A 25555-nucleotide genomic window follows, 5' to 3' on the forward strand; every position below is an offset into this window, starting at 1 on the left:
TCTTGGCTTCCCTTTTTCAATTCCTTGAGTACTTTCAAGATCGGCTCTTTTGAAAGCATGAAGTTTGAATCTAGTGTGACCATGAATGCCACAACGATGGCAAAAATGCTTCACTTGAAGTCCTCTTTAATTCTTATGCAATGACTTCCTTTTTGCCTTATATTTTGCCGCAATGGCCTTGTTCTCAAGATTTGGTCTCTTAACTTCTAGCTTCTCAACAACCTTTGCCGACACAAACTTCATCTCCCTCTTTGGTTTTACACTTGAACTTCCTCTATCGGTGCAACCCAATCCAATCTTGTCCGAAAAGGACTTTTGAGATGTTAGGACATTCTCAAGCTTCTTGGTTGTGATGCGCTCAACCTTTTCATTTGCTTGAATCACTTCTAGTTCAAGAAATTTGATTTTGGAATAAGAATTCAACAATTCCTCTTTCAAATTCTCAACTTCACACTTAGCATCTCTAAGTTGCACAAGAGTGGATTTGTGGTCTTCCTCGATTCTCTTCATCTTCTTAACCACACTCTTAGCTACTTTGACACACTTGCCACAATCTTTAAGCAATCCATCATAAAAAACTTGAAACTTCTTATCACCTTCATTAAGGTATTCTTCCTCATCATTAGTAGCTTCAATGTCTTTAACATCGTTGTGCTCACCTAGTTCCTCATTCAACTCTTCTAATTCTTCTTTTGAGTCCACTGAGGTAATTGCCATAAAGGTAGAATAATTTCCAAATCTGAACTAGAGCTTTTAGAATCACTAAGGGTGGTAATTAACACCTTGTCCTTCTCTCTCAAATAGTTTGGGCACTCTCTCTTCAAATGACCATGTTCGTTGCATTCATAACAAACGATTCCTTGAGATGGTGATGACTCTTTGACATCCTTTTTCTTGAAAATTTTCCTATCATTCTTGAAGGATGAAGATTTCCCCTTGCCAAAAGACTTCCCATTATTCTTTATCTTCAGAAATTTCTAAAAATTCTTTGCAAGGTAAGCCACCTCATTCTTGATATCATCCTCATTTGAAGACTCATTGGCTCTCTCATTTATGGTCTTGAGAGCAAGAAACTTGCTACTTTTATGAGATGGCAGCCAAAGCTCATAAGTTTAAAGTGAGCTAACAAGTTCTTGAATGTTAATGGCATCCAAGTCTTTGCTCTCCTTAATGGTGGTAACTTTGGCCCGGAAGCTTTCAGGTAGAGACCTTTGGACCATCCTCACAATTTTTGTGTCCTCTACCTTCTCTCTGAGATTAAGCTTAGCATTGACAATCTCATTGAGTCTACCATAAAATGAGTCAAATGACTCATCCTCACTTATCTTCACTTCCTCGAATTGAGTAGTGAGAATTTGTAGCTTTGTGTCCTTGACCTTCTCAATACCCTCATAGGTAGTCTTAAGGATCTTTCTTGCTTCTTGGGTGGTCTTCACATGAGATATCCCGTGAAATTCATTAGTAGACACACCACATAAAATAGCATTAATGGCTTTACTATTAGCATTGGCCAAAGCAACAACGGCCTTATACCACTCGGCCTTGGGTTTGTCAGGCCTAGCCCATCCAATTTTGATGGAGTCCCACACACTCTCATCAATAGCACATAAGAAAGCACGCATACGTACTTTCCAAAACGCATAATTGTTCCTGTCGAAGAAGGGAGGTGTGTTAAGGGATTAAGATTGATCCATCTCAAATAGGGTCTAGGATCACACAAAGATATTCAAATCTAAATATGTGTACCCACTCTAATATCAATTGAAAGCTCAAATAGTGTAAAACGCTATTGCTTGTTTAGACCCTCAATTTCAAAGAAATTGCTAGATTGCTTTTACTCTACTTAACTAGGTGGAATAAGAGTAAGTGTAACTCAATAAGGCTGGAACTACTCTATAGAATATGAAAATATAATAAACAATAAATGTAAAGCATAAAGAGTAAGGGAAGAGAGATACAAACACAAGATAACATCGAGACGTGTTATCGAAGAGGAAACCGAAGTACTCTGTGAAAAACCTTTTTGCAGCCCTCTAAGTCGAATCGATCCACTAGTGAATAAAGTTGGAGTATAAAGATATCAAAAAGACCCTCCAAGCTTAATCTACCCAATGTACTTGAACCCTCTGAGTTCCAGCTACCAAATGAACTTTACTGAGCCATGTCTTCACTAGTTATCCAGATCTACAATCAGCTCCAAATTGCATCTGCCAATCAATGGTTTCTTGCAATGCTTATCACACACACCAAAACTTCTCTCAACACTCAGATTGGATAAGGTAAATTTTTGGGCTAAGAACCTCTCAAGGATTTGTAATTGAAAAGGTAGGAGTAGAGGAAAACTAAGAGAAATTGTGTAGATGATTGTGAGTTTACAATCTCTAACTCTCAAATGTATTGTTAGGGTTTTCTCTCTAAAAAGTCTCCTTACAATTTCGTGGGTAATGTGGGCTTATATAGTGTGTGTAAAAAATGAGGAAAACACTTTTTGAAATCATCCAGGCATAGAATTTCACGGGTCACTTGCAAGTTGGCCAACTCGTGAAGTGACTCTTGAAAACCAGCTTGACATATTTCTATTTAGCTTCCAAGCATGTGCTTCTCACGTGGCCTTTCGCGGGTTGTCCACTCGCATACCAATTGCGAGCAAGTCGCTAATTTCACTGTCTTCACAATTCTTCACAAAACTCTCATACTCAACCCTAACATTAAATCTCATAAACATACATGGCAATGATTGAACAAAATACAATCATATTTGACATACAATTAAAGCCAACAAAAACACACTTGTAATCACAACTTTACACAGATAATTAAGAGCATTAGTATCGGTGGAGGCAAATAGGTAAAATGCTAAATTTAGCAACTACATATAACAAAAGTGGAACAAAAGGCTAATGCATCAGTGGAGCAAAAGGAATTTTATTTTGCTGTTGAGTTACAGTGCAGAGCCAAAGATGACTATGACTGTAGCGAAGGTGGTAAAAAAAAAAAAACAATATTTTGTTAAAAGATAAATTATTTTATGGTGTTGGTGTTGGTGGTTGTTGTTTATTGTAGTAAATATATTATTTTATTATATTGTTTATATTATTTTATTATGTTGAATGTTAAAATAAAATCATTGATGTTGGGTGTTTTGTAAAGTGAAGTGGTAAAATAGATTAAATAGCTTTTTGTGGTACCAAACATACTCTTAATTTCTCAAATTTGAAGAAAGAAAAGAAGACTAAAAGAAAAGCTTCCTATGCATTATTTCTTTCATTTTCTTGGCAAGCAAGCACAAAATACACCCAAAACAAACTACAGTTCAACTTCTAAGACAAAAATAGTTATTGTTCTTAGTTTCTGGGATTTTGGGATTGCTTTGTTGCTAAGTATTGTGTTTGTTGGATAAGAGAGTGCAAGAATATAAAAGAAAATCAAAGAAATAGATAAAGTATCTTTTTGTGGTACCAAATATACTCTTAATTTCTCAAATTTGAAGAAAGAAAAGAAGAATTAAAAGAAAAGCTTCCTATGCAATTTTTTGCTCATTTTCTTGGCAAGAAAGCACAAAATACACCCAAAACAAATTACAAGTCAACTTCTAAAACAAAAATATTTATTGTTCTCAGTTTTTGAGATTGCTTTGTTGCTGAGTATTGTGTTTGTTAGCTAAGAAAGTGCAAGAATACAAAAGAAAATCAAAGAAATTGAGAATGAGTGTGTGAATCATGTATGCAATAGAAGCAAACGGGTATGTGAAGTGGAGCTCACGATGGGTTAAGGATCTAGTGAGCCACAGTGGTGCGTAAGGGTGAGAGATTGAAGAACTGATTGAATTTTGATTTGGATTTGTGGAGATTAATTTGAGCTTGTATTGGTGAAACTTTTGAAAAATCATCATTTGGTGATGATCTGTGTTTGTCGAGATTCCCAAATCTAGGTTCAATTTTTTTTTTTTCTCTTTCTTTAAAATTAAAATTTTTTTCATCCAAAGTGACCATATTTTTTTTAATGTCTATTAAAATTATTATTATTATTTTAGTATACTTCAAGTATGCCAGCTGTGTAGTCTATTTAACACGTAGGCCTTTTTAGTCTTTGAGATGATGACAAGGACTAACTTAGTGTCGGAAGAAAGAAATAACCAAAAAGTGGCCTCAAAATGTAAGAACCAAAATTGTAATTTTACTTTCACATAATTCTAATTCTAACTTCTCCTAGTTTGTTTCTAGAGAATAGAATATGGCTTTCAGTTTGGAGCATAGAGTTAATCAGAGATACACTCTCATGTGTATGTGTTTCTTGTTCACTTATTGTTATAAACGTAGGTTGCAGGCTTGAGGCAACTATTCTTTACTTGAGGGGCTTGTGGTAGATCGACATGGAGTAGTTCCAACTTCACCTTCACCTTTCAGTTCATGAGGTAATATTGAGAAACAATAAAAGTTTTTTTTGGTCTCATCTAAATGTGACTATATTTCTGTTACTGGCACTGAGTTTGTCTATTTTCAGTGTATCTTGGCTATTGAATTAAGAAGGGAGGAGATATGGCAGAAAGTGCTGTTAGCCTAGTTATAGAGAATTTGGTCCCGTTGTTAGTCCAGAAAGCAAAATTGTTGAAAGGTATCCATGATGAAGTTGAAAGCATCAGAGGTGAATTAGAGTTCATTCGATCATTCCTCAAGGATGCAGATGCAAGGGCCGAGAAAGAAGATATGAACAATGTTGCAAAAACATGGGTGAAACTAGTAAGGGAAAAAGCTTATCACATAGAAGATGCCATTGATAAATACATACTTCATTTTGCAAAAAAATCTCACGAGCGAAGGCAATACTTACATTTCCTCCAGAAGGTTTTTCACTTTACCATAAACCTAAAACCACGGCATGTGATAGCCTCTAATATTCAAGTTATCAACAAGAAACTTGAGGACATAAGAAAGAGGGGCGAAAGATATGGCTTTAGTGCAATAGAGCAGGGAAGATCCAGCAACACTGGAAGTGTTAGATGGCATGACCCTCGAGTGGCATCCCTTTTCATTAAGGAAGCAGAGGTTGTGGGAATTGAGTCTCCTAGAGCCAAATTGATAAAGTGGTTGGTAGAAGGACCATCTAAACGCAAGGTGTTTTCAGTTGTTGGCATTGGTGGCCTTGGCAAGACCACTCTTGTCAAGAAAGTGTTTGACAATGAGAAGGTAGCAACACATTTTGATTGCCATGCTTGGATTAATGTATCTCAATCATACAAGATGGAAAGCCTATTGAGGGACACGATAAAGCAACTCTATAAGGCAAGGAAGGAGTTTGCACCCTATGAAATTGACACAATGAAAGAGACATCACTAATGGAGGAATTAAGTAAATATTTACGTGAACTTAGGTATTTAGTAGTTTTTGATGATTTATGGGATGTAGAATTTTGGGGACATATAAAATTTGCTTTCCCAGGGAATGAAAAAGGCAATAGAATTGTAATCACAAGTCGAAATGAGGATGTTGCTCCTTCTAGAAATGAATCTCCAAATAATTGTGTGTATAATCTGCCCCCTCTACCTTTTGAAATAGCCTTGGATCTATTTTGCAGAAAGGTGTTCCAATGTGAAGGAGGAAAATGTCCTTCTGATTTTGTTGAGTTGTCTTGTGGCATAGTTGAGAGATGTGGAGGTTTGCCCCTAGCAATTGTTGCAATAGGTGGTTTTTTGTCAATCAAAGACAAGGTTGTCTCTGAGTGGCGGAAATTACATGATAGTCTTAGTTCAGAGTTAGAAAGTAATTCACGTCTAAGAAGTATCCCCAAAATTCTCTCTCTTAGTTATCATGATCTACCTTACAACCTCAAAGCATGTTTTCTATATTTTGGCATGTTTCCTGAGGATCACTCAATTAATTGTTCAAGACTAATTCGACTTTGGATAGCTGAGGGCTTTGTAAAAGAAAGGCAAGGAACAACATTGGAAGAAGTTGCACAAGACTACTTGAACCAACTTATTAATAGAAGCTTGGTTCAATTAACACAAAAGGATTTTGTTGGTAAAACTAGAAGTTGTCGAGTTCACGATATGATTCGTGAGGTCATTCTTTCAAGGTCAGAGGAATTGAATTTCCGTTCGGTCTCAGTGCAAAACTGCTCAAATTGTAAGAGAATCGCTCGGCGCCTCTCAATTCAGAACAATGTAAATACTCCTTTAGAAAGTATTACTAGTTCCCAAACTCGTTCTATTCTTATTTTTGGGGTAGACGAAATGCCTTCTTTTTTTAGTACATTTTTTGCAAACTTCAAACTAATGAAAGTAATGGATTGTGAAGGTGCTCCTATAGATTACATTCCTAAAGAAGTAGGTAATCTATTCCTTCTAAGATACTTAAGCCTAAGAGACACAAAAGTACATAAACTTCCAAAGTCGATAGGTAAACTCCACAACCTAGAGACTTTGGATTTGAAGCGTTCCTTTGTGTCTGAGCTACCAGTGGAGATCAATGGGCTACATAAGCTACGATATCTTGCGGCATACTTTGAAAGCCACGATATTGAAGACAATATTGATTTTCGACGAGCGATAAAGATACAAAGTGGCATTGCGTGTTTACAGTCCTTACAAAAGCTTTTTAAAATTGAAGCCAACAACGATGCCCTTATTGAAGAATTGGGCAGTTTGGGCCAATTGAGAAAGTTGCAAATATGTAAACTAAACAGAGAAAATGGGACGGCTTTGTGCACTGCATTGGAGAAAATGAGCCACCTTCAGTCTTTGAAAATTAGTGCAACAGTTGAAGAAGAAGTTCTTGAGTTACAATCAATGTCTTCGCCTCCGCCATGCCTACAAACTCTCATCCTATCTGGGCGAATAGAAAAGTTGCCAGAATGGATTCCTAAACTCAAGAGTATAGTTAGAATTGGTTTAGACTGGTCAAGATTAATGGATGATCCATTAAAGGTCCTTCAAACTTTATCTAATTTGATGGATCTTTTGCTTTATGATGGATACGGAGGTGAGCAATTACATATTGAGGGAGGAGGCTTCCAAAAACTCAAGTTTCTGGGGCTTCGAAATTTGGGAGGATTGAATATGTTGATAATAGACGAAGATGCCTTGCCTCTTCTTGAAGTTCTTGAAATTGGACCTTCCCCACAGCTTAAGAAGGTGCCCACTGGCATCCAACATTTAAAAAGCCTAAAAAAACTGCAATTTTTTGAAATGCCGATTGAATTCGTGCTTAGTATGCAGCCAGCTGAAGGCCCTGAGTTTTGGAAAGTCAAGCATATTCCCTCTGTTCATTTTTGGAATAGGATTCAAGGGGAACACTACAAAATCCACAAACTCGGTGATCCCGAGTTATTGGAGCTTTTGCAAAGGTAATTCAAGAGATGGAGAACCAAAGTGCGTCACCATTTTTGGGAAATTACAGGTATATTCTCTAAGCCATTGCATTATTTATTATAGGGTAAATTCCACAAATCACCCCTGAGGTTTGGGTTAATACCAATTAGGTCCAAGACATTCCAAAATTGACCAATTTGGTCCATAAAGACTATTTTGTCCCTAAACACTACTAAACGTTAACCTCCGTTAATTTCTCTCTCTTCTCTCTGTCCCTTTCTGTTACTCTTCCCTCTTCCCTCCTCCCTCACTCTCTCTCCTCAGATCGGCCATAACCACTCCTCGGATTAGCCACAACCACTCAGATTAACTACAACAAGAGCCACAACACAATTTTACTACCCATACCAAAACCCAGTCAAATCTGCTCCAACAATATCCAAATCCTCCAACACATAGAAAACTCACCACCATATCAAAACCCAAAACCACACCCATTGCAAATTCATTCCATATTGGAACCCACCACCACCATCACCGGCCACTAAACCCAGCAACCACCTCTGGCCACAAAACCCAATGACACCGGCAACAAAACCCAACCAAACCCAAATCCAAAAATTCCAATCACCACTTTGTAACCCACAACCACCTCACTGCAAATCCACCCTAGATCAAAACCCGTAACCACCTCCATTTCAAATCCACCCCAAATCAGACCCACCACCACCACCACCACCTTAAACAACCACCGACCACAAAACCCAAATAAAAAAACTCAAACCCACAACAAACCCGCCGCAGATTGGAATCCACCACCACCAAAATACCCACAACAAACCAGAACCCATCACCGGCAACCAAAAACCACCACAAGCAACCACCATAATCACGATCCACAACCAACCCAGACCACCAAACCCATGCACCACTGCCGTTGCAGAGAGAAGAAAGAGATAAATGAAAAGGGTGAGTCAAAGAGAGGAGACTGGGTCAAGTTGGAGAGAGAGGCCTGAGGGAAAAGAAGAGCAGAGTGCAGAGAGGTTTAGATTAGCCAAAAAAAAAAAAAAAAAAAAAACGCAGAGAGATCAGAGGGAAGAAGAACGAAAGAGGTAGAGAGAGAGCAGACCTGTTACGTTTGAGAAAGGAGGAAAAAGAAAAAGAAAGAAGTAAAATGACTAACGGAATAGCTAACGGGTTAGGGATTAAAATGTCTTCAGGGACAAAATTGTCTTTATGGACCAAATGGGCCAATTTTGAAATGCCTTGGACCTAATTGGTATTAACCCAAACCTCAGGGGTGGTTTGTGGAATTTACCCTTTATTATATTTACGGTATTAACAAAGGTTTAGACTTACAATATATATTTTTTTTTCTTTTATCGTTTTGTTCCAAATCATTATTTTAAAGTTTCAAATTCTATTTTTTCCCTCTTTCTCATACTGTGGCTTCTAACTAAAAAGGTTTTGGATGTAACAACTAGCTTGAAACTAGTCAGTCATTCAATAGATATAATGTCAGTAACAGGAAGTAATACTAGAAAAATATTAGGAGCTATTTTTGGTGAATCAATGTGCATCTTGTCCTAGGATTGCATTGTAACATTGTTGTGAGATAAACCTTAATTTTTACATTGCTAAGTTTGTTCATTATGATAGGTGTCTGAGCCATAAAGCTTAGCTGCTTTCAAAGATAGTTTGTTAGGCTACACTTCCCCCTTTCACATATAATAAATCCTTTCTTTTGGTTCATACATAATCACCTTTTGTTTATACTTTTATTGTTATTTTTGTATTTGTTAGGCTACAAGCTTCAAAGTTGACGTCTTAAAGGATGTTAAAATGCCAAATCATACAAAATACTTACTCTTTAGTCAATCAGCCATAGCAACAATGGTTTATTCACCCCTGTGTAGCTGTCTTCATTGTTGTATTGCTGTAATATTGTTTAGATTTCACTGTATCAAGCATATGAAACCTCTTGAGAACATAATATGCAAAAGGGTGATGTTTTACTTAAATTGTACTTGATTTTCAGAGTTGTTTAAGTATGTCATGTTTTTTGCTGATATATTCACATGCAATGGTTTTGATTTTAGCTAAAAATTCTATTTATTGACATTTGTCTATTAACTATGAAATGGTAAACTACATGTATACCTTTTATTTATTCATCCAAAGAATAAACAAACTTGGAAATTGTTAGAATAGGGTTCTTTGTGCTAATTGAGGAGTTTTTTCAACTGTTTTTAAAGATTAAGATGTTGTATCTGGAGTGGTTTAGTCGCTGTTTTGTGTAGTTTTCTGTGTTGCTGCAGAGTTGTTACCAAATTTGTTGCATGTTTTGTTTTGGTGTTTGTTGTCGTTAGTTTGCTATGTTGATACAACTTTTGCTTCTCTTGTTCCACCCATTTCAATTAGAGGTATTTCATCAAATTAGTTCTAGATATATTACATTTTTTATATATAAAGATGTGGACAAAACAAGACAATAGTAGATATACATGTAGGAAAATAAGGCTAAATAAACAAGTTTTGATTCAACAATACAAACCCTAAAAAATTAGCAATGCCAAAAAGTAAATAGATAGAGTTAGAAAGATCTCACAAACTATAGATTCACGCAAAATGCGTAGAACTCGGTGTGAATAGCTCTCTTGGCCGAATAACCCACCAAGATTAGACTGTAGTGATTTCTTCAAGTTGATCGCACACTCAAGCAAGAAGAACTAAGAGCAACTTTAATTTTCCTTTCCTTAAAACTAAAAATTGATGCTGAAATTTTCAGTGGAGATGAGCAAAAAAATAGAGCAAAACAGAGGTAAGAGGCAACCGTGTAGCTGAAAAAAAAAATTGAAGAGAACAAAAGGGGAATAAGGGGTTTTATAAGCCAACTAATGAGGGGACTTATGGGCTGCAATGGTCATTGTGCATGCCCAACAGACAGCACATTAAATGCCCTCAATGGGCTGCTTAGTTAATGCCCAACAGGCTTAATTGAATTGGGCTAAAAGGGAAAAGAAAGGAAAAAAGTGTACAGCCTAGGAGAGATAGAGGTAAGTCCAAATCCAATTCAAGCCCAACTCTAATCCTTAGCCCATTTCTTAAGTTATGCTATGGTTTGTAAACACACATGAAAACTCATCTCTAACCAATGTGGGACACAAGCACAGTTTAAGTGTTTGAAACACACATACTCCAACAATACCTGCTCCCCTATCAATAGCCCCCCACTTCATAGACCTTATTCTAGCCTTCTCTCTGCCCAAATACCACCAACAAGAGGATCACTAATGTTGGACCTTATCAACAGGTATGTGTACCATCTTCATGGCCTAAAATTTATTTTCAAGACTTCTCTAACACCGACCCTACCATTTCATGGAATTGAACATGGTGCAGAAAGGTTACCCCTAAAAAATTATCTTCTTCCTCTAGAAATGCAATCATAACTGTCTTCCAACCCATTCAGCTTTTTCCCTAGTCACGTCCCTTCCATTCTACAGAGTTTTCATTGAGGATTTTCAAGAACCCCATCCACATCTTACGAAACTGCTTCAAGCTTAAATATGTATGCTTCAAGGCCACAGCCTAAGGTGATCTCACTGGCTTGGTTTCCAAGGCCTCACCTCACCTCCTTGGAACCTTTTGGAACCCCATAAATCTCTGCATCCCCAATACAGCTCGGATCACTTTGGCAATTGGCTGGATGGATTTACCATACAGTTAGGATATCCCATAAGTCTTATTATAGAATTGTTAACAGCCTGCAAGGGGTTGACCACTGCATGGGATAAAGGATACAAAAAATCTCATCCTAGTGGTTGAATCATATATTGTTTACATGTACTTGCATGACCTTAAGAAACATGTAAGACGTCACAAATCAAATTGACAATTTGGAATCCTATATATATGGCATGTCATGAATTGCAATTTTCTATAATTGAGTTGTAGAAGAAACTAATTAAAAGGTTTTGGTTAATTTGGGTGACTGGTTGGGTACTTAAAATGAAAATATGATTTTATGTGCATATGATTAGCATGTTTTCAACGAGAGGGTATCTCATGAGGCACCCTCACACAATGGGTAAGATCTACACATTGTGAGAGGGAGGTCTTATAAAATTGTCTTATAACATACTTTTTTTCATTTCCAACAAGCACAAGTACTCTGAAAAGTGCTTGAATAATATTCAAAAAGTACCCTATAGGGATTAGAAGTTGGAGAATCATAATAGCATAATTAAGAAATTAATCCACTAATGTTCAGCAAACAAAGTACCGTGCATGATATGTAATATAATGCACATATTTGTTGTATTACATTAAATATCATTAACACTAAAGTATTCATACCCAGCAGTTAAAGGATGTCATGAAGAGGTCCATGAGCTTAGTTATAATGATCGTCAAAAGGGAAAAGTTTTACCCAAAAAAATATATATCAAAGAAATTATTGGTTATGAGCATTAATTTGACATCATGAATGTTTAAAATGATTAGGTTATATATATATAGAAAAATGATTAGGTTATATAATTTGAAATCATCCTGGGTGGAATTGTATAGTTTTACCCTTAAAATTCTTTACCTGGTTAAGATTTATAAATGATCCATTAAAAGTGCTTCAAGTCTTTTTAATATGATGAATGTTAGGAGTAATGAGGAACACATAGGTGAGCAATTATATTTTGAAGATGGAGGATTTCAAAAGTTTAGGTTCTTAGGCGTCAAAATTTGAGGTTGAGAGGGTTGAATATGTTGATAGGACTATTACCAATGTATGTACAATTAAAAACCTGTTTTTTACCAACATGCACTCTTAGTGCGATGGTCACTTCACAAATATAAGTGTTTGTGGAGTTTGGAGCACAAATGCTGGGGTTTAAGTCTCCAAAAGGGAGTTTTACACACGTATACACTTAAATTAAACTAAAATATAATTTCTATCTTGTATAATAATAATAATAATAATAATAATATTAATTAATTAATTAATTTAAAAAAAAAAAAAAAAAAAAAAAAAAAAAAACCTGTCTTTCTTTCCCTTTCTTTTTTTTATGAGGTAGGTGGGAAATCTTACTGATTAGGTTTTACTTTTACATAATACATAACTTTTCTTTCATGTTGGTATTGTTGGAAGTGTAGAGTCCTTCTATAAAGGATTTTCAAGTGCTTGTTTGAATTCTCCCCAGATCCACTTGAAGAGATCTGTGATCTTGGAAAAGATCAAGATTAAAGCAAAGCAACAAATAGCACTGTAGAATCAAAAAGAAAATCTATGAGAGAGAGAGAGAGAGATTTTCTATATGAAACTGAATAATACTTCTTGATTAATTACTTTCTGTGTACAACTCTGATCATATACTACAACTCACTCACACCAGATCACTAATACAAGCATTACATCATAATTAAACCTTTGTAACAAACTCCAACAGATTCCATAATTTTCCCACATCTGTTACAGTCAGTTTGTAACTAACTCTATGAGACTTCAATGGCTATTAGAGAAATGACACCGTTTGAGTAAGTAACACATGAGTGTCATTCTGGTCTTTAAGTGTTGTCACGTGTGGCATGTAGAATGACGTCATTAGCCTTTGAGAATAAATCGGGTCTAGAGCTAGTGTAAAATGTGTGTTTTATGCTAGACAATCCTGAGACGCCATATCAACAAAATACTTTAAATTCACAGCACCTCACTACACAAAATTATAACTCAATTAAAACCCCAAATCCTTTCAAATACAATACGTTCAGTTTAGAGGCTCTCTCCTAATGGCAAACCTAAGCAAAAAATTTCCTCCTCCTCCTCATCCCACTGGAGCTCCACCCTGCCATAGTCGTTGCTGGAGCCTGAAAAAGATGTCAGAAGTCTAGGTTCACAATCTCAAGGTTTTAGGTTTGTTCTCTCATGATCTAGTAGTTTTCCTCAATTTTAATTTTGAAATATTGATGGATTTGGCTTTTTTTTTTATGTCAATCACTATGGGTTTTGTTGGATTTCGGTATTTTGATGGTTTTTTATCAACCCCTAAACTGATTCTAGGTTTTGATTTGAACTTGGACCAAATAAGGGACCAATCAATTGGCATATTTTTTTTTTGCGAAACTACATTATTGGTCGCTAAAGTTTACCTACAAAGCACAATTAGTCCCTCAAGTTTGAATGGAGTTTTATTAGTCCTTCAAATTTTAAAAATAAGCACAATTAGTCCATCTGTGTTACCATTAATCTTATTACCTATATGGCTAACAAAACTACGATATGTCAAATTTTAAGTAACGTGGCATCAAATTTAATATTAAAAAATCAAGATTCAAAATTTGACATTAGAAAAAGTATTAACCCATTAGAAGAATTGAAGAATCCAACCTAATCGGGTGACCATTTTAGAAATGTCCCAATTTCAAAAGACGTTGCACACATCTGAAACTAGAGAAGGAAATCCCTAAAAACGTCGTTGCCCACTGTTCTCACCGCCATCCTCCTCCATCTCGACCCATCTCTCTGATACGCATAACCCGTGGGTGCAACGAACAACTTAGCTGCATATCACATTTATTTTTAAAATCGAAAGATTCGAAACTTTTTTTGGGGTGGTTCTGAGAGAATGATGAATGGTAACCACTACGACATTACTTTGGGTTTAGATGATGAAAAGAACAATCTAGGAGAGCAAGTAATTTACTCCAATGAGTTTTATACAGTACATGAATGAAGCTGACACTAGTAGGCTAGTGGCTAACTCATAAAGCTCAAGAAAATGACATGGTTTTTAATGTAGAGATCTGTGGCACCAATGGCTTTGCGTGTCAATTGGATATGTCTCAAGATAGGAGGCAGCAGTCGAGCGGTGGACGACAGCATTGTTAGAGATATCTCTCTCGTTTCAGATTTGGATAATGTCTAATGTCATTTGAATTTGGGAATACCTATTTTTAAATGTGTCACCCAAATTAGGTTGGGTTTTAATGGATTAATAGTTTTTTAATGAATCAGATTTTAGATCTTAATTTTTTTAAATTAAATTGGATGCCACCTCACTTAATATTTGCCACATAACGCCATTAGCCATGTAGGCACTAAGATTAATAGTTGTTAATAGAATGACCAATTGAGTTCATTTTTTAAACTTGAAGGACGAATAGTGTTCATTTCAAATTTGAGGGACTAAAAATACTCATTAGGTAAACTTAAGGGACTAGTAGTGTATTGTCGCTTTTTTTTTTTTTTTTTTTTTTTTTTTGCTACAATGCCTCTACTGGGATTCCATGGGTTTTGTCTCATCTAATGGAGTTTTCTGCAAATTAGCTATTCTATTTTAGTGTGTGTTGCTGATGTCCAAGTGTTGTTGATGTTAGTGATGTTGATGAGGGGTGGAACTTCGGTGAGATGAGGAGGAGGAGGAGTGAACGTGTTGTGTTTGAAAGGTTTTGGGGTTTTAATTGAGTTATAATTTTGTGTAGTAAAGCGTATTCAATCTAAAGTACTTTGTACTTTGCAGACGTGGCTTTTTAGGATTAGGTGGCGTAAAACACACATTTTAGGCCCAAACCCAATTTATTCTCTTTTTGAAATCTGTTTTTACCCATTAAATTTGGGCGGCCTTTAGCGCAAAGACAAACTTTGGACTATGTTTTGTAGAACTATACCCCGTAGATGGGCCCTTCCAGAAATTCTCGAGGGCCTGAGCTTGACCCAGGCCTAAGTGGGGGTTTGGAAATATGTTCTGTATAATAGTGATTTGCTTATGTAATAAATTCTTCAGGAAAAAAAAAAAAAAAAGTAATAAATTCAACTAAATAATGGCCTAGATTGCTGGCCGAATTTGAATTGTATTTCCAAGGAAATATTTCTTGGCTTTATGGCTTCCATTACTTACTGTATCGTCTGCTCAGATGCATATAAAGAAGTTAAAAAACCAATATATTTAGTTGACTCTTTTCTGACATGGCCTGAACCTGAACCCAAATCCAGTGGAGATGGCTCACCCTTGGAAGTTGGAACCCCCTTTAACTATAGAGCTATTTCACGATTAGAATAAAAATGTTTCTTCTCTTTTTTTTTTTTCTTGAAAAGTTATTGCTGCTTCAAGTTAATTGAACTCTCGAGTAGGTCACTGGTAAGTGATTAGAGCCGAGAGATTTCAAGTGAAAGTATCTTTCTTTTTATATGAAAATAATCTTTCTTTTTTCACAAATATTTAATTGATTACACATAAAACAATATCACAAGAAAAGTGTGACACTCATAAACTTTAAAAATTTCCGCAATTTACAATAAACTAAATGAGAGTATTGTGTATTTTCCCAACATTCAAAGTCCCGTGTTTACTGGCATAAAAGGGGGAGTTGTGTGGTCTTTTGCTCAAGTAATTGGCTATTGTTCTTCAATCCTTTTGATGATTGAAGACATATGTTACTATGTTAGAATTTGTTGAATAGTTAAACTTTAGGTATCATCATGTAGGATAATTTTATAAGAGAAATATTATGTCCACAATATTTTTATAATATTTCACAATAAATTCTAGGTAGTAGGTTGTTATTAATTGTTACAGGTGAACAAAAAAGTAATTTAAATCGTGGATTTAAATTAGAGCTAATAACAATTTATCACCTATAATTTATTATGAAAGAGTTGTAAAAATGTTGCAAATGTAGCACTTCTCTAACTTTGTTCTTAGCAACATTTAAAACTAGAAAGTCATAAATAAAGTAACAATTAATTATACTATGACCGTGAATAAGTATAAATTAATTATTTTATAATAAAAAATGAAGAATATTCTTCTAAAAAAATGAAAATATTCGAAATAAATTACAAAAAACAGTGATAGTGAATGCAATTACTTATGTGATGATAAAAGTATAAAACACTATCACAAAGGCGATGAAGGAAGCTGAGAGTCATCTATTTGTCACGTACCTAAAAACATGAATCGTCAATTTGTTAGGCATAATGAACAACTTATGACTAGACTCGCACTCTGTTCATCAAAAAAATAAAAAGACTGGACTCAAACTCATTAACCCATCAGACCACTGCACACCCTTTGTGCGATGGTCACTTCACAAGTATAAGTGCTTGTGGGGTGTAGAGGGTAAGAGCTGGGGTTTAAGTCTCCAGGAGGGAGCTTCACACATATGTACACTTAAATTAAGTTAGAGTAGAATTCTATCTCGATGATGCAATAATCGTCAGTCGAGTAGGTTCGTCTAGACAGGTTAGCAACCTCGTCCCTATACCTAGAACTGTTATGAGAAGAATCCTCTTTGGTTGGCCACCGGTGTAGTGCCTGCCACAGAGTCTCCGATGGTCAAGTCAGCGTATAGAAGCTTTTAGATAATATGAGAACTTAAGATATCCGAGCTACGGCATATCTATATATTAGAGTGTGTACCTTATTTGATTTTAAGGAGTGTTTATATATAGCTTCTTTGATTCTAGCTGTTGTGGCCTTTATTGTGGCTTTAGTGCCTTTTTGTAATGCCTCTGGGCTCAGTAATGTAGGCCTTGATGAGCCTCTAACGGTTTGATAGCTGGTTTTGTAATTGCTTGAGGTATTGAATCCTTTATTTAATGGCTTACCTTCCTTCATCCATGATGTGGCAAGATGGACGAAGGTGTCTAATGGGTTTGTCTAGGCAAGAAGGTTCGTTGGTCCTATCAGCTGCGCCCCCCCCCCCCCCCCCAGGTTCTATGGTTGTCCTTGCGTGTCATGACGACCACCAGAAGGTGAAAGGTTTCTTGCTCAAACATGACTCTTGGGGTTCCATTCCGCATTCTAACTGGTGGAGTTAATGCCCCACTCGTGTGTCTCTTGGATTCCCGCTGATTTTCAGTTTTTTGTGTCTAATTTTTAAACTTCCTTTCTTTTCTCCTTCACTTTCTCTTTTCTTTGCCATTACTGTTTTGTGCTTCTTCTTCTTCGAGCTATTCTCCCTGCGATTTCTTGCATTTTTCCTTTCTGGGGTTGCTTTTTTAAGATACGACTTCTTTTCACATTCTTTACTCTTCGTAGCGAGGAAATTTGTAAGGGTTTCTGATTTTTTTTCTTTCCTGTTTTGGGTTTTTAGGACTTTGCCCCTCTTTTTTCGTTTCTTGGGTTCCATGATTGGTAGCTCTGAAGTTAGGATACTTTTCCCCTTTATTTCATTTCTCTTTGCACGTTTAGGAGCTTTTCTAGGAGTTTCTCGCACCTTTTGCCCTTTAGTTAAAGGTTTTGTGTTTGGGGGTAGTAGCTTAAGTGTAGTGTTGGCTGATCTGTTCCCCTTACTCTGTCAATCTGTTAATTGGTTTGAGGAATTAGTAAGTGAGCGGAGAGTGATGTCAGAGGTGAGATCCAGTAAGCTTGAGACAAGGTTGTCATCTAGCAACAACCTTGTTGAGGTGGAGGAAGACACTACGATCTCTGGCCTAAGGGAGGTCAGGGCTTTTTTTGCCCTCGGGTTTAGGGATAGGTTTCAATTTTCCGAGAGGGTTAGCATTCATCGTCCTCATAAAGAGGAACGAGCCTACCACTTTTCACCCGGGGAGGTGTGCTTTTATGAAGCTACTTTCTAGTGCAGGCTTAGGTTCCCCATCCGCCCATTCATTATGGAGCTTTTGAGTCATTTCAACATTACTCTTGGGCAACTTATGCCAAACTCATGGAGGATAGTGATTAGCTGTATGGAGATATGGTTGGCTGTCACTGAAAGAGACATGATTAGGGTGGATAAGTTCACTTACCTATATCATTTAAAGGAGTCCAAATAGTATGGGTACTATGAGCTTGTGCCCTGGGTCAGGAAGTCTAGGTTCATCACTGATCTACCCTTGTCCTTCAGATACTGGAAATCCTGGTTCTTCTTTGTGTCTGGGGATGATTGGGAGACTTCTTCTAATGAAGTTGGGGTGACATCCCTAGGTTGCTCCATTGTTGGAGAGGCCTGAGTCTAGGTGTGTTGTCTTTCTGCAAATCCTCTTTCCTTTTTTGTTCTTTTCCATTATATTTTTTATCGTTGCTAACTTTCCTGTCTGTTGTGTTTGTGTAGTTAAAAAGCGTCCAAAGCTCAAGAGCAAGTATAGGAGTCGCATAAGACGATCGACAATTTTGATGATCTAGTTGACCCATAAACCTTGGCTTGTCATTGTCTTGGTCCAGAGCCATCCATGTATGTTTTGCGTGCAATAGAGATTGAAAAGAAAAGTAAGTGTCCATTTGCTTCGTTGCTCTTTTCTCTTTCTCCTTTTTTTTTTTTTTACTAAGTGCCTTTTTTTTTTCGTAGCAATGATGACAAAATTTAACCAAGAGATGTACGCCAAGATGAGGGCGAAGAAGAACGAGCCTCTTTCTAGCCTCGGGAAGAGGGTGGTGCGAGTTGTGGAGAAGAGGACTCTTGACACCCTTGCAACCTTTGTCCCCAAGACGACGAGGATGGCTTCTCCGGCTATGTCGGTGGAGAAAATTACCATGCGGACGAAGAAGCCGCCCGTGGCGGATAAAGGGAAGGAGAAGGCTTCCTCTCGGTCGTCTAGCGTTTGGGATGATGCTAACCTTGTACTGTTGAGGGCGCAGGATGCCTTCATGGCTAATGAGCTCAAGGCCTTCTTTGGAGTGCCCTCCAATGAAATAGTGGGTCATCATGTCCACAAGCTCGTCCAAGTAATACACTTGTGCAATTTTCTTTTCACTTTCTCTCTTTATACATGGTTCTGAAAGTTGGATCTTCCTTTCAGGTTTCAGGGGAGACCATTCATATCACCTCGGAGTACTTGAGCCAGGAGGCTAAGGCTTCATCTGCAGAGTCCAAGGTGAAGGGTCTGGAGGCTGAGCTCTCAAAGCTGAGGAAAGATCTTATCATGGCCATGGACGAGGTTAATACTGCCAGGGAAAAGGCGAGGGTCTTATCTGATGACCTGAGGGCGGAGAGGCAGTTGACCCTAAAGAAGGACGAGCAACTCCAAGCTGCAAAGGAAGGGGTGAAGACCATTGCAGTCAAGTCCGTCAAGGCCTTCCAACAAACTAATGAGTACAATATCGTGCTCTTCAGCTGGTACTACAAGGGCTTTGAGCTCTTGCGACGATATCTTGTCAAGCATCCTACTGGCGTGAACCTGGAGAGCTTGGACTTCGAGGCTGTGGACAAAGAAATGGCTGCGGATGAGGCTGCCCAAGCTACTGTTGTCACTCCCAAGGGAAATGCTCCAGAGCCTACAGAAGCTAATGGTGGAGAGGCTGGTGTTTGAACCCGTTTATGCCTGATATATATGTTTTACTCTTTTTTTTTTTTTTTTAATGCCAGAACAATATTCTTTGCCCAGTGTTTTTGGGTTTTTAATTCAAACAAAATATATTTATGTTTACCTGCTTACTTTCCTGTTTTCGTTGGTTTGTTCTTCGTTATGCTTAACACTTTTTGTCCATATGTGATTCATGCTTTGCCCGCATCTTTTGCCTGTTTACCCTTAGATTAGGAGTTTGGTTGTTTAGGCTTTATTAGTAACTTACATCCGTCTAGATGGAATTTCGTTACTTAGCCACTTTTTGGTGACTTGTACCCATTTATGGGTTTGTCACTTGACTTCTTATGTAAGTCACTTTTAGGTGACTTATACCCATTTAAGGGATTGTCACTTGATTTCGTCTGTAATTTACATCTGTTTAGGCGGAATCTTATTACTTAGCCAATTTTTAGGTGACTTACACCCATTTAAGGGATTGTCACTTGGCTTCGTCAATAATTTACATCCGTCTAGGCAGAATCTTTTTACTTAGCTAATTTTTAAGTGACTTACACCCATTTAAGGGATTTTCACTTGGCTTCGTTAGTAATTTACATCCATCTAGGTGGAATCTTATTACTTAGCCAATTTTTAGGTGACTTACACCCATTTAAGTGATTGTCATTTGGCTTCGTTAGTAATTTACATTCGTCTAGGTGGAATCTTATTGCTTAGCCAAAAATTCCTTTTGTTTTTAGGCTTCTAGATTTGCACATAGTACGTTGGAATGTTGGTTGAATAGTTATTTTATTGCTTTGTTTCAAACCTGAATACAATCGTCCATTACATTTATCAGTGGTGCCTCTTCAAATGCTCAATATTTCATGGTCGTGGTAGTTTCTTCCCATCCAACATTTCTAGGTGATAGTTGTCTTGCCTAGAATAATGGGTGACTTTGTAAGGTCCCTCCCAGGTTGGGTCAAGCTTCCCTTGGGTCGGATCCTTAGTAGCAAGTGTGGCTTTGTGCAGGACGAGATCTACTATGTTGAGTCGTCTAAGCTTCACTCTCTTGTTGTAGTACTTGGCCATCTTCTGCTGGTACTTCGTCATTTTACGGGATGCTCCGTCTCTGACTTCATCCAAGTAATCTAAATTGACTCTCAGCTGATCGTCGTTGCTACCTTCATGGAAGACTTCTCATCTCATGTTGGTGATTCCCACTTCGACTAGAATTACTACCTCGGTGCCATAGGTGAGTCTAAAGGGGCTTTCTCCTATCGGGGTTCTTGCTATAGTCCTGTATGCCCATAGGACATTGGGAAATTCCTTTGGCCAAGCGCCTTTTGCATCTTCCAACAAAGCCTTGATGATCTTGAGTAGTGTCCAATTCATCACTTCCGTCTGACCATTGGCTTAAGGGTGACCTGGGGATGAGAATTGGTTCTTAATCCCTAGCCCTAAGTAAAAGTCCTTGAAGCCTTGACTGTCAAACTGTCGCCTGTTGTCAGATGTGATCGTCTGTGGTATTCTGAATCTGCAAACTATGTTCTTCCACACGAAGTTCTAGATCTTTGCCTCCGTGATAGTTGATAGTGATTCTGCTTCAACCCACTTTGTGAAATAGTCAATAACGACCAGTAAAAATCTTACATATCTTTTACCTTGGGGTAATAGACCAACGATATCAATTCCCCATTGGGCAAATGGCCATAGGGAGGCTGTTGGTGTCAGTCTCTCTGTTGGGATATGTTGAACATTTCCAAACCTTTGGTATTTGTCGCATCTCTTGACAAACTCCCTTGCATCCTTTTGCATAGTAGACTAGAAGTAACATGTTCTAATAATCTTGCTTACTAGGGATCTTAGGCCTTCATGGTCTCCGCATATGCCTTTATAGATCTCTTCCAGAATGTATTTGGCTTCATCCTCGTCGATGCACTTCAGGTAGGGTATGGAGAAATCTCTTTTGTACAGGGCATCGTTCAAGATAGTGAACCTGGCTATCCTTATCCTGACTTTCTTGGCTTTCTCAACATCCTGTAGAAGCCATCCATCCTAAAGGAAGGACAGAATTGGGGTCATCCAGATGCTTTCATTCTGGATTGTGAAGGTAAGGACCTCTTCAATGCTGGGACTTTTCTGGACTTCCATCTTTAAGTCTGTACTCGTTGGTCCTGTTTCTGACGATGCCTACTTCGCTAGCTCGTCTACCTCCATGTTTTGGCTTTTGGGGACCTGTGTGAATTCTACCCGATCAAACTCCTGTACCAAATACTTCATCAGCCTCAGGTATTTTTGCATTCTTTCCTCCTTTGCTTCATACTCCCCCATTATTTGCCCCACAACCAGCTTTGAATTGCTCTAAAGGAGCAAGATTTTGGCTCCCAGCACCTTTCCAACCCTTAGTCTCGTCAATATTCCTTCGTATTCAACTTTATTGTTGGTGGTCGGGAATGTCAGCTGAACTCTATACTTAAGTGTCTCTCTTTCTGGGGTGATGACCACGACCCCTACTCCGCCCCTTTTCCGAGCTGACAAACTGTCAATCTGGATCGTCCATCTCTTTGTCTCATCTAACGCCCCTTCCTCATCTGGGATCGTGAATTTGGCGATAAAGTCTGCTAGTGCTTGTGCCTTGATAGCTGTCCTAGGGTGGTACTCAATGTTGAATTGGCTAAGTTCGATCGTCCATTGGATCATCCTTCTTGCAACCTCGGGCTTGTTCATAGACTTCTTTATAGGTTGGTCTATTAGATAGGATTTGCCTGGAAGTAGGGGCGTAGCTTGCGTGAAGCTACAATAAAGGTGAATGCAATCTTCTTGATCTGTGGGTATTTTGCTTCAGCTTCTTGGAAGGCTTGACTGACGTAGTAAACTGGGAGTTGTGTTCTGTCCCCCTCCTGAATTAAGGCTACACTCATAGCTGTAGCTAACACTGCTAAGTATAAATACAGGGTTTCTCCCTCTTTGGACGGGCTCAGGAAGGGTGGATTGCTCAGGCAGTGCTTGAGCTCCTGGAAAGCTTTTTCACATTCGTCCGTCAAGGTGAAGGCCTGCTTCAGCATCTTGAAGAAGGGTAGGCATTTTTCTGTTGCTTTAGAGATGAACCTGTTGAGTGCTGCTAGCCTTCCTGTGAGCTTCTGGACTTCCTTCAAAGTCTTGGGCAATGCCATCTCTAGTATGGCTCGCACTTTCTCTAGGTTTGCTTCTATCCCCCTCTAGGACACCATAAACTCTAAAAACTTCCCTAAAGCTACTCTAAAGGCGCAATGGCTGGGGTTTAACTTCATTTGATACTACCTGAGAGTGGAGAACGTCTCTTGGAGGTCGTCCAAGTGAGCAAACTCTTCCTTACTCTTGACGAGCATGTCATCCACGTATACTTCCATGTTCCTCTCGATCTGTTTGATAAACATCCTGTTCACTAACCTCTGATAGGTCGCTTCTGCATTTTTCAGTCCAGAGGGCATTACCTTATAGTAGTAAAGCCCTCGGCTTGTAATGAAGGCAAATTTTCTCCTGGTCTTCTTCTACCATTTTTATCTGGTTGTACCCCGAGAATGTGTCCATGAACATCAGAAGTTTATGTCCGTCTGTGAAATCCACCAGTTGATCTATCCTTGGCAGGGGAAAGCTGTCTTTTGGGCAGGCCTTGTTGAGGTCCATAAAATCTACGCACATCCTCCACTTTCTGTTCGCCTTCTTTACGAGGATGACATTGGCCAACCAATCTAGGTAGTAAAGCTCGCGAAGGAAGTCCGCTATGAGCAACTTATTGACTTCGTCCATGATTGCCTGTGCTGGATGATCTCTATGGATATGCCTAGAATATTCTCGTGGCTCCATGCGAAAACGTCCAAGTTCTCCTTAAGGAATTGAATTAGTTTCTTTCTCATCTCTGTGCTCAGGTTCGTCCCTACCCTTGTAGTCTTCATTGGCTCCCCATCTGCCAGTTCTACAATCTCTAGGGCTTCCACATTCTCTTCCTCTTTCTCCTCGATTATCCACATATGGTTTTCCTTCGTAGTTAACACTGCTTGGTAGCATTCCCTAGCTAGCACCTGATCTCCTTTTATTTTGCCTACATCATTTTCTGTTGGGAACTTTACCTTCAGGCAATAGGTGGATGTGGCTGCCTTCCAACAATTGAGTGTAGGCCTCCCAATGATCACATTGTATGAAAAAGGACAGTTTACCACCAGGAAGTCTAGCTGGCGAGTCAGTGTCACCCACTAAAGCTAACGAGAGGGGACTCAAAGGGATGCAGTCTCCCGAGATCCACCTTCAATTGTTGATAAGTAGAGACGTAGATGATGTCCGTGTAACTGCCGTTGTCCACAAGGATTCTTCTGGTGTTAAATCCTTCTATCATAAGCATTATAACTAGGGGGTCATCATGCGGCTGCTTCACTCCTCTAACATCTTCTTCCGAGAATATGATGTCCCTCTCCGTCTATCTCTACTTCAGGGGTGGTATTCTACGGATACTGTTCACCTGCCTCTATTGTAACTTCTTGAGGGATATGAACAATCCTCTTGTGGACAATCATTTTGTGATCGTCTTTATCTCCCCTATTGCACTCTGTGGACGATGGGACATGTGGTTTTCGTCCCTCGGAGAAGCTTCATGTTTGTCCTTGTTATTATCCCTGGATCTATTGGAGTCTCCCTTCTTTACAAATTTTTGCAGCTTCCCTTTTCGTATGAGCTCCTTTATTTGCTCCTTTAGGTCTCTGCAATCTTATGTGTAATGGCCGTGATCCTTGTGGAAACAACAATATTTCTTCTTGTCACACACATTAGGTGACGAGTCTAATGGCCTTGGGCATTTGAGGTAGTGCTCATCTTTAATCTGCGGTAAAATTTTATCAACGGGCATAACTAAAGGAGTGAATTTTACCATCCGAGGGGTTTTATCATCTTTCCATTTGTTCCCGTCAGTATTTTGACGATTTGTTTGCTCTCTTTTTCATCCTCTCCAGTCATCTTCCTTTCTTTCCCTCTTATTGAGCTTCTTTACATCTTCTATTGCTGCTAGGGCATCCTCGACGTTCATGTACTTTCGCGCCTTCAAAAGCATTTCCACCATTGTCCGAGAGGGACTCTTCGTAAGTGAGACCACGAACTCCCTAGACTTCAATCCGGCTTTAAAGGTCGTTAGCTGTACTTTGTCATCCACTTCGTCCACCTCTAAAGTTTCTCGAGTGAAACGCTTCACGTATAACCTCATGTTCTCTTTTATTCCTTGTCTAATGGTAAGAAGGTGGTCTGCCAGCCTTTTCGGGTGTTGTCCACTGACGAAATGGTGTAAGAAGGAATTGCCTAACTGCTCGAAGTTGTCAATGGATGACGTTGGTAACTTAGTGAACCATTCCTTCGCCGCTCCTTTGAGAGCAGGGGGGAAAGAATGGCACAATATCTCGTTAAGGGGCTGCTGAAGACCTAGATTTGTCTTGAAGGTATTGAGGTGATCTAAAAGGTCCTTTAGCCTGTCAAATGGCTCGAGCTGTGGTAGACGAAACTTTGAGGGCATCGGGCATTCTAGGACTGTTGTGGTAAAGGGCGAATTTGTCCTCCTAACCATCCTGTCCAAGCTTCGATCTGTTTTTTCCTTGATTGCACTCCTTAGCTCGTCCATCTCCTTTCTCATTTCTCGGAGAAGGTCCAAGTTCGCTTCTTCTGGAGTAACTAGTCATTCGCGGTTATTCCTTCTTTGGCTGTCTCCATCATTGTCACGGTTGGTCCCAGAACAGTTGTCCTCTTGTTGCAGCCGCAGCCTCATCTCCTGGTTCTGTCTGATAAGTTCCTCCACTCTAGCTATGAGTGTCTGGATTTGCAGAGCTAATGCTGCAGAATCTTAAGGAGTGTTGGACTCCATCTGGACTTATGAAATGAATGGAACTATGCTCTCGAACCTAAGTACAAAAATGTCGTTCCCACAAATGGCACCAAACTGATGATGCGATAATCGTCAGTCAAGTAGGTTCATCCAGACAAGTCAGCAACCTCATCCCTGTACCTGCAA

General features: G+C 38.6%; 1 protein-coding gene across 1 annotated transcript; it reads left to right on the forward strand.

The window, feature by feature from the left end:
- Nucleotides 1-4538: 4538 nt before the first annotated feature.
- Nucleotides 4539-7349, forward strand: LOC126696051 (disease resistance protein RPM1-like). The gene has a single exon (XM_050392836.1). The coding sequence runs from the start codon at nucleotides 4539-4541 to the stop codon at nucleotides 7347-7349; it is 2811 nt and encodes a 936-aa protein (XP_050248793.1).
- Nucleotides 7350-25555: the final 18206 nt, after the last annotated feature.

Source organism: Quercus robur, chromosome 8 (assembly GCF_932294415.1).
Source record: "Quercus robur chromosome 8, dhQueRobu3.1, whole genome shotgun sequence".
NCBI classification, from domain to species: Eukaryota; Viridiplantae; Streptophyta; class Magnoliopsida; order Fagales; family Fagaceae; genus Quercus; species Quercus robur.

Excerpts from the sequence above, each read along its gene's own strand:
- LOC126696051 (XM_050392836.1), top strand. The coding sequence starts at position 4,539 with ATGGCAGAAAGTGCTGTTAGCCTAGTTATAGAGAATTTGGTCCCGTTG.